Genomic DNA, 9,372 nt, shown 5'->3' with positions numbered 1-9,372 from the left:
TAAGGCAACCTAACACACACATAACGTGACTGGAAATAGACAGCCAAAAGAAGTGCCACAAAATGATTAGAATAGACTGTTGGAAATACCATCAATTACATTTCATGGAAGAAATATTAGAATTTAGGTTGTAAATGTAGGTCAGTGCTTGTGACAGTGTTTAGGCCAGCAGAATAAGGTCATGTAATAAATTGAACAAACAGCAACATAAGGTTTCTCTTAGAATGAATCTAATGAATAGATGTTTGTTTTTTAATTTGTGCCTTGAGCGAAACATTTCTGAAATCCTAGTCCTGTGTTTATTTTTGTTCCGCCAGTAAACTAATGTCAGATTAGTCCATTTACATTGTGCTTGGAATAATGTTTTGTATTTTGATGCAGCGCAGACGAAATCTTGTATAAAATAGAGATGCATTCTTCCTGAGTGATCACCAGTGTGACTTACGACTTACAACTGTCATTCATTTTTCCATTCCCTGTGCTGCTTGTCTAAATTCGGGTTTCGGGTGCACTGGAGCCTGTCCCAGCTGACTTTTGGCGACAGGTGGGGTACGCCCATGACTGTCACCACTGAATCGCAGGGTGCATATAGACAAACAACAACCACATTTACACCTATGGACAATTTGGAGCAAAGCATGCTTCTTTTTGGAATGTGGGAGGAAGACCCACGCACCGTGCTGCCCCCTTTCTTCTGTCACTCGCAATTAATGAAAAACAACTTGAGCGTCAGCGCAGTTTTTTTTTTGCTTACTCACGTAAAAAAAAAAAAAAACGTCTATATTTTTAGGTCATCCATCCTGCTTTTGTTATTGCTGTGCTTGCTGGACTGGCTGCTTCTGCGCGGGCTTTCCATAGGCATCTCTTGAAACGAGGTGGAGGTTTTCCTCTCCCTTCCATCATCTCCGTCTGTTTTACCTTTCTTCTCTGTGGCCATGTTGTCTCTGTTCTGTTTATACATCACCTTGCTGTAGGGGCTGTAAGGTGGATTTGGCTCAGTGATGCCGTATTTTGCCTCCACTGGGAAGGATTCAGACCCCGTGGGGCCACTTGGGAAGTAGTTGTAGTTGGAGACAAAAGGGATGACGGATTCAGCGGGTTCCCTCACTGCCTGCGTCCGCCTGTAGCGAATGCCCTGATGGCATTTGGTGAAGCCGAGATGGTACATTTCCACTAAGTTGAGCAGCAATGAGATGCAGGCCACAGCCAGCATGAAGAGGATGAAAACGGTCTTCTCGGTGGGCCTGGAGATGTAGCAGTTGACCACATTGGGGCAAGGCCAACGGTCACAGCGGTACATTGGCTTGAGCTCAAAACCATACAGGAAGTACTGCGCTATGATGAAAGCCACTTCGAAAAGGGTCTTGAAGATAATGCTGAAGATGTAAGTCCGAAGTAGTGCTCCTCTCAAGTGCACATGCCCTTGGTTGTCCTTGATGGGCTTTAATGTCTTCTTGGCCTTGTTGCCAAGTATTTGCTGTTGCTTTTCACTCTGGAGAGCCAGTTCCTTCTCCTTGTCTTTCAACTTCTCCTCCATGCGCACCAGATGGAGGATGTGTCCCAAGTAAATGAGCGTGGGCGTGGACACAAAGATGATCTGCATCACCCAGAAGCGGATGTGGGAAATGGGGAAGGTCTTGTCATAGCACACGTTCTGACAACCGGGCTGCTTGGTGTCGCAAGTGAAACCCGACTGCTCGTCCCCCCACACCTTCTCCGCGGCGGATCCCAGCACCAGGATGCGGAAGATGAAGAGAACCGTCAGCCATACTTTGCCCACAACAGTCGAGTGCTCCTGGGCGCTCTCCAGCAGTTTCCCCAACAGGTTCCAGTCTCCCATGGCGGCTCACTATTCAATCCTCAGTCTTACTGACAAGATCACCTGGGTAGAGACAACCACATGCCACGTGTTAATGTATGAAATCTCTACAAGTGTCGCTCTGTCTCTCACTGCTGGTTTGCTAAAACCTAAATTCTAGAATTTGTTCCCTGAATGGATATTAGATTATTTTTCCAATCACTTTTCAATCACCATGTCCTGCTGTGTCAATTTAAGATGCCAAAAGCCTTTAGAATTACTTCTGGATCACATAACTTAAACTATTAGCTCTGGGAATTGTTAGGGAGGGGCCAGCCAGGCAGCCTCCTCAGCCAAGGTGCTCTGCACCTCACACCTGAGACTCGTCAGCTCATCACCCACCTGTTGCCTATCTGCTCGTTTGGACTGGTACATATTGACTCACAGACCATTCCTCAGTGCAAGTTCGTGCCGTCACCACGCCAGTGGACTTTGTTGCCATTTCCGACAGCTGCTTGTTCCTTGTGTGGACAATTCCTTGTGGACTCCTCGTGCTTCCCCCTGAGTGACTTTGCGAAGACTCTTCAAATAAACTACGCCAAGTGTTGGCTTCTACAATACCTGCCTGTTGTCGTGCTCTTGGGGTCACACCCAAACCCTAACAGGAATGTTCCTTTACTTTTTTTTCCAAACCTGTCTTCTGCAAATTATAGACACCTTGTTAGTCACACCTTGATTGGTTGTTTTTCCTTGGACGTAGTGGTTTCATAAATATCAAATTAGAGGCACGCAATTGGGCCAGAGAGTGATTTTTTTCTTCACAGTGACAATGCATATTTGGCTCAATGGCAGTGAATGAGTGTTTATTGATACATTTTATTTACATTTGTATGCTTATTTTTTTAATCATTTTGTTATATAGATTCTTGATGATGACTGTGGCACAATAACTGCTCTTCTGCAGCATTTTTGTATGGCTTTCATGGTTTCCATAGTTGCGACATGATAGTGGCGGTAAAGAGATTTTGGTCTCTTTATAATCACACCAGCTAAACCCCGGTGGGACGAAGAAAGACTCTGTGGACAAGAATAAACTAGTAGAAAAATATATATTTGGACAGAAAAAGGAAAAAAACACAGATTACCACTGTGAGCGTGTCCGTCCGACCTCGAGCGTCGTGTCGTTTGTACTAGTTTAGCTGTTGTAGTAGGTCAAAGCTCTTTGAGTGGCGTCGCTACAGGGCCCCCACTAAAGAGATTTTGGTCTCTTTATGATCATACTAGCTAAACCCCAGTGGAACGAAGAAAGACTCCATGGCACTACTAATATGCAAATGCTGGAAAGATAACAGGTACACTTGCACAATTGTATTTGATTCACTTCAAAAGCTGTATCAAAAATGCCAAATTGTATTGCTTTTCTGCAAAATACCGAGGCCTCTCGAATAATTTGCCCCTCCCGTGTCACCACATAACACCACAGAACTGTTCTAATCTACACTACTACACCACTTAAGTACAACAACAAACACTTTTCATAATGTATTTATTTTTGCAGTGAATTGAACACAGTGGGCTGAAACACAAAATCAAAGCCTGTCGCTGAGTATAAATTACAAACTACATTCGAAATTGCAAAATGCTTGGTTCATTGGACTTGTTGTAGCAGTCCCAGGAGGTCCATTGTACTGTAAATGAAGCACGAGCGCTACGTGGAAAAACAAATGCAAATCAAAGGTTTTCATTACAGCATTCATTTCAAAATGCATTTCGAATACAGCATGGATCCATGCCCACAACCTTTCGCACCCACATTCCATCACTGAATGTGAAATGAACTCATGTGCTTGTACGAAGTCAGGGAACCACAACATTTTCAGTGACTTACACAGAATAATGATTATGACTATTATGACTGCCATTAGTAAGAATTGCAATATTGTTATTTTTAATGCTTGTTTTAGCACAATAAAGCATCCCTCCAAGGGTTCCACAGTAAATTCAATGCAGACTAAATAAAAAAGAAAAAAAAGCTGTCATAGACACATAGAGGAATGACTGAAACCCATACAGTTGCTATATTACTTTATACCAGTTTAAATTGTTATAATATTATTTTAGAAAGAATAATAGTTGCATAGGCTGTATTAAACACATCATTTATTGTATAACACATATGTACTATTTTTACATCAATATTTCACTAGTGATATATGTAAAAGTGCATTTTAGTGGAATCATTTTTGTTGACTTTGGATTCTACATCCACTGGGTAGTCATGGAAAACAATGAAGTTAATAAATGCTATCAAATTGTATTTATAATAATCAATTGACTTAATAACAGGTCCTTCTATATATACAGAGGGTTGAAACGTGGGAGACTAAAACAGGATACGAAACAAACACATTAAGTTTTCTTTCACTCATTATAAATGTTTGGATCATTTTTTAGAGATCAATCAAGCGTTTCAACTAGGTTACCTGGATTGAAAGAGCAGCCTTGTCTACTAATAGTTTGTACTAATGTCTCTGCTTGAGAAAAAAAATATTTCAAGAATTTTCGAAAATATTAAACGAAATGCATAGAATTGAAGGCGACTTACGTGTTTGCTAGTGAACCACCCAGCAGAAAAAGAAGGCGCCTGAGCTCGCAGTTGATAGAATGTATTGCGATTGATCATGAATCAACTACTTGTCTTCCTAAAGGTTGTGTCTTATCCACTCATTAAAGGGAAAATGGGGGTGAGAGTGTAGGAGAGCTGGAGCTGCCTGCTGTTGAACAACTTTTGCTGGAGGACAGATCTTGTGACACAAGACCCAGATTTAGGTTTCTAGTTTATATTTCAGTCCCTCTTAGTGGTGACACTGCAGCAAACTTGAAGAAAACACTTGTGCCTGTCCTTTTGGGCCCCTACCAGTGGATGTCAATAGAGCACCTGTTTGGAATATGTAACCCATGTCAGTTTCAATAAAATAACTCAATTTGGGATATAGATTGTGCAATTTTTGTTGTGTTTTGGGTGGGGCTGAGCACTTACTGTAATTTAATTCAAATCAACACCGCATAGTAGTAAAATGCAATTTTCAAATTTTGTGAACACTTAAAAGACTGTTATTTGATTATAAGACCAAAACAATTGTGCATGCTTTTCTGTTATTGAAAATCGGAGAAATTATTTCTTCAGACATACTTAAGTGTCAACCTTTGACTGCACGTATGCAATTGACCTTCTTAAACTATTGCGCTATTATATTTACTTGCTTTTATAGTATTTGACGAAACATCACACATGATTTCTTCACCAGTCATCCCACGACATACTGTACCTGATTAATGATCATCTCCTTTGAGCTCCACGGTGAGTCGGTCAGGAATTGTACTCTTCAGTTCACATGAAGGTCATGTTTTTCTGAACCGTTGATGAGCGCCAAGATAAACTTCTGCCGAATAATTTCCTTTTTGTGTGTGTTCTTTTGATTCCGCAAACCTCCCTTCCTGATATGTCAGAATACTGTGTATTCAACAAGCCGCCACAAATGAGGCTTTGTGCCTCTCACGTGAAGACGCATTGCCGAGAATCGTGAAAGCCCTCACTTGAGAGTGTGAGTTTCTATGCAGACAAACGGCAGCTGATTGCTCTTGAGGGGATGCGGCACGTCTGTGTGGTCTAAATATAAGTTAAGGGGAAGGGAGCGTTTTTGTTGTCATCCGAGTGGCGGCGTTCTGGGCTTTTGGGTGAGGTGACCCTTGGCTGTCGAGCATTCCTCTCCCCGAAAGAAAGTTCTCCAAACTTGTGTTCTCACTCCTCACATAATTAACTTGTATTGTTTCTATTTACCACATACGGCAGCTTCATGCCAAATTGACGTCTCCGGACCGAAACTTTCAAGAGTGACAGCCAACAGTACAAAATTGTGCTTGGATTGCAACTTTGAGACTTTTCACTACACACCATTATGTGGTTTAAGCTTAAAAGTGCGATTACGGAAACACCATGATGACAACTATGAAAATTCCGATGTGGATTTTCATCCATCATCAGAATCCATATACCCTTATGGGTGATGGAGCGTCATTAGCACTGTTGTCAGCATGCTGATGGTTTAAGAGAATTGATGAAAAGGTCATCCAAAGACATTCAATTATCTGTGCAACAGACGGCCCCTGAAGAGAAGCATTTTCCTCCTAAAATTTCAGACAGTTGCGCCTGTGTAACCAGTAAATGTAATGATTAAAAAAAATAATAAATTACTGTTGCTGGATAGTTTTGTTACCGAAGAACTATCTGTCTACTACAGAAAATGCATTCTCCAAACAATGTTGTCATTATTTGTGATTGTTGTGAGCAGTGGTGTCGGATGAGAGCTCAGCTCACTCTCATGTAACTAATTTATTAATTAATTTAACTTTTTTTTTTTTTTTTTTTTTTGGTACTTTGATAATCAAATGAGGGAACCAAATGTTTACACACGATGGTAGGTCAACATTTCTTATGGCGACAAAATATTTTTTGTCGTCTCAAGAATGCCTGTTCAAAATAACCTTAATTCTTGTAAGTAAATGACTATTAGGATCGATTTGTTTTTAATTCCTGTGTGCTTGTGGTTAATTTCACCTGTGCATGATGGAGTGTTGACACTTTCCATAAAAAGAGAAGTGCCTCTGCATGTCTATCTGTCGGCGGGCTCAACAGTTGTCACCTGCCGTCTGACCTCTTAGATGGCGAGGCTATTGATAACCCAGAACTCTGCACTCTGGAGCCTTAACAAGGAGAACCCAAGCTGCCCGAGATGTTTAGTCAAAGGTGGTAGCTCACCTCTAAAAATGGCAACGTTGCCACTAAATATGCAGTGAATCGCCATGCCATTCACATTTTTTTCTTTTCTGGTCGGGAAACATCACCATGAAGATCAATGGCACTTATGTAAAATCACACACACTCTTATTAGATTTAGTGCTTCATAAATACCTCACAGGGATTTTTTTATCTGTTATCCATAAACACTGTCAGTCATAAGGAATGTATTGCACTGTATGTTTTCTGTTCATTCATTTCTACTTAATCACCAGTTAAGACAGAAGACATTTGTTACTTTTCAGTACAATGTATACAATTCAAGTCTAAAAGAAGCAGAATGTTGCCACTGCATGTACAACACAAAAACATACATGTATTGAATCTTAGTGTATTGTGCTATATAGTGTATTGTACTTTCATAATGTAAATCAAAGGTTAATAATTGGCTGTTAATGCTAAAATCACTGGTATGTATGCAACATTTTGAAGGAGATTTATTTCCCGATTACGAGTTTATGTTGGAGCCAAGCCCCTGTGGTTGAGTCTCCAGCATTGTGCATGTGCTTGCCGCAGGCCTTCCCCACCAAGAAGACGACCTCCGCAATGTTGAGCAGGATGCAAACGCCCGACACGGCCAACATGAACACAGTGAAGACAGTTTTCTCCGTGGGGCGGGACACGAAGCAGTCCACTGTGTTGGGGCAGGGGTATGAGTCACACTTGACCAGACGGATCATCTTGTAACCGGGGTAAATCATGTAGAAGACGTACATAAAGGTCACCTCGAATGTGACCCGGAATAACAGGCTGATGACATATGTCCACCAGAGGGCGCCGGTGATTTTCATTTTTTGGCTCTTGATCTGCTCCAGTTCTTTCGGATTGTTCTTCCCTGACAGTTTGTAGAGCCTCTTGTCCACATGCCGCCGGTGGGCCACGTGCATAGCGACCAGCAGGGCAGGAGTGGAGACCAAGATGAGCTGCAGGGCCCACAGGCGGATGTGAGAGATGGGGAAAAAGTGGTCATAGCATACACTGTTGCAGCCGGGCTGCTGGGTGTTGCAAGTAAAGCCAGACTTCTCGTCCCCCCACACACTCTCCGCTGCAACCACCAGGACTAGGATGCGGAAAATGAACAGCACGGAAAGCCAGATGCGACCGATTCCAGTGGAGTGTCTGTTGACGCCGCTGATGACAGCATAAAATGAGGCCCAGTTCATTTTTTGTTCCGGGTCTGAAAGACACACAGGAAAGTTGGAATTCATTTTTGATGGCTGTCTCCATAAGCCCATACTCCACCTTGCTGTCGTGGTCTAGCCACACCGGTGTCTCACTGATGTCAATCATATGAGTCCATTTAGTGTCATATTTTCAGTCCTCTTTGTTGGATTGTTTCTTTTTGGTGAATCCTGCCTTTCAGTGGAGTGAGGACCTGTTATTAGGTACACTTGCATACATCAAATACATGTACAAGACATTAATCAGTATCTTCAAAATCTCTCATATAACCAGAATGGCAGTTTAGTTTTGTTTGTTTACCCTCTCACATTTGATTGTTAAAAAAAAGTTTCAAAAAGACAAATGAAAACAAACTTGAATCAAACATGTACACATCTATTAAACTGAACATTTACATGACTTTTGCACTAATTTAAAAAATGTCATATTACTTTTGTACACTTCTCATAATGATCCATGTAGTTGTGCCGTTATTATAATTTTGCTTCACCTGCATATTATCACGCAAGTTTGCACATTACAAATGGAGAGTTAAGAAGTTTACTTCACAAATCACATGACCTATGTAACTTGAATTTCATCCCGAAGAGGTTCAATTTCCACCCCCAAGTGAGGATGTTAGAGATTACCGGTAAATGAAAAACAAGTTTAAAATCCACGTATCTGTCATATTTCATGAGTCAGAATTGTATATCTGCATGAATAATGATGAAAGCTTGAACATTTTTAAAATACTATGTCTGCTCTACGGCATCATCCCTGCATTGAGTATAAATATATGTGAGGCTCTGTTACCCGGCTCAGGAGGAGGCGTAAGAGGCATATGAGACAGCGATGACAACTCTTTTGGCCCACTTGCTTGGCATGGAGGATCAACTGTCCAGAAAGAGAAGAAGGGGGCCTCTCTGCCCTCCACTGAATTTGGCAGACTCTTTATGAGTGACCTGGCACCGTGCGTCATGTGACACACTCGCCCCTCATCAGAGTGAGGCGTACAAATTGCCAAAAGTGACTTGTGCAAGTTTTGCTGATTTTTTTGTTAAGTTAAGCAAGACAACCCAGCTTTAAAAATGATCGCACAAGAAGCAAAGCATCCTTACCTTCAGATGATGCTTATAACAAATAACATCCGGACACATTTATGCATGGAGGCTTTTTGAACAAATCTGTGCCAGTGAGCAACGGAGCAGCAGGACTTTGCATTGCTAATGGTATCACACACAGATACGCACACACTCACACACATACACGCTGCTCCGCACAGCCCTGCACTGAGAGGTCATATGCTTCTACACACACTGTTTGCATACAATAGCTCCATTTAGACGGACCAAACAAACAACTACACAATTCAAATGTTTTAATTTCGGCCCAGTGGAGGAATCTGTGTGGGGGACTGCAGTCTGCTCTCTTGGATGAACTGGGCTTTGTTCTGGACAGGAAGTGTAGAAAGGTATAAAACAGCAATTGAACCAAGAGACAGTAAAAACACTTCTTAGTGTGCTTCCATCCAGTTTTTCCATACATAACATTG

The 9,372-nt window shown here is 41.7% G+C and overlaps 2 protein-coding genes across 4 annotated transcripts; both read right to left on the bottom strand.

Annotated features, from left to right (window-relative positions):
- Window positions 1-725: 725 nt before the first annotated feature.
- On the bottom strand, window positions 726-4,598 carry gja2 (gap junction protein, alpha 2). Of its 2 annotated transcripts, none has more exons than XM_019863948.1 (2): window positions 4,404-4,598; window positions 726-1,882 (listed from the first exon to the last, which is right to left on the bottom strand). In XM_019863948.1, the coding sequence occupies exon 2, from the start codon at window positions 1,838-1,840 to the stop codon at window positions 779-781; it is 1,062 nt and encodes a 353-aa protein (XP_019719507.1). In that variant the 5' UTR covers window positions 1,841-1,882; window positions 4,404-4,598; the 3' UTR covers window positions 726-778. The 2 variants fall into 2 exon arrangements, with proteins under 2 accessions (XP_019719507.1, XP_019719508.1); XM_019863949.1 differs by lacking the exon at window positions 4,404-4,598 and adding an exon at window positions 2,944-3,004.
- A 2,224-nt stretch (window positions 4,599-6,822) lies between these two features.
- On the bottom strand, window positions 6,823-9,103 carry LOC109512333 (gap junction beta-1 protein-like). 2 transcript variants are annotated; one of them, XM_019863955.1, is made up of 2 exons: window positions 8,939-9,103; window positions 6,823-7,833 (listed from the first exon to the last, which is right to left on the bottom strand). In XM_019863955.1, the coding sequence occupies exon 2, from the start codon at window positions 7,817-7,819 to the stop codon at window positions 7,094-7,096; it is 726 nt and encodes a 241-aa protein (XP_019719514.1). In that variant the 5' UTR covers window positions 7,820-7,833; window positions 8,939-9,103; the 3' UTR covers window positions 6,823-7,093. The 2 variants fall into 2 exon arrangements, with proteins under 2 accessions (XP_019719514.1, XP_019719513.1); XM_019863954.1 differs by lacking the exon at window positions 8,939-9,103 and adding an exon at window positions 8,634-8,787.
- Between the last annotated feature and the right edge of the window lie 269 nt (window positions 9,104-9,372).

Source organism: Hippocampus comes, unplaced genomic scaffold, assembly GCF_001891065.2.
Source record: "Hippocampus comes isolate QL1 unplaced genomic scaffold, H_comes_QL1_v1.1 scaffold57, whole genome shotgun sequence".
In the NCBI taxonomy this organism is placed as follows: domain Eukaryota; kingdom Metazoa; phylum Chordata; class Actinopteri; order Syngnathiformes; family Syngnathidae; genus Hippocampus; species Hippocampus comes.
The sequence above is the reverse complement of the archived record's forward strand: the minus strand, read 5'-3'. Positions and strand labels throughout refer to the sequence as shown.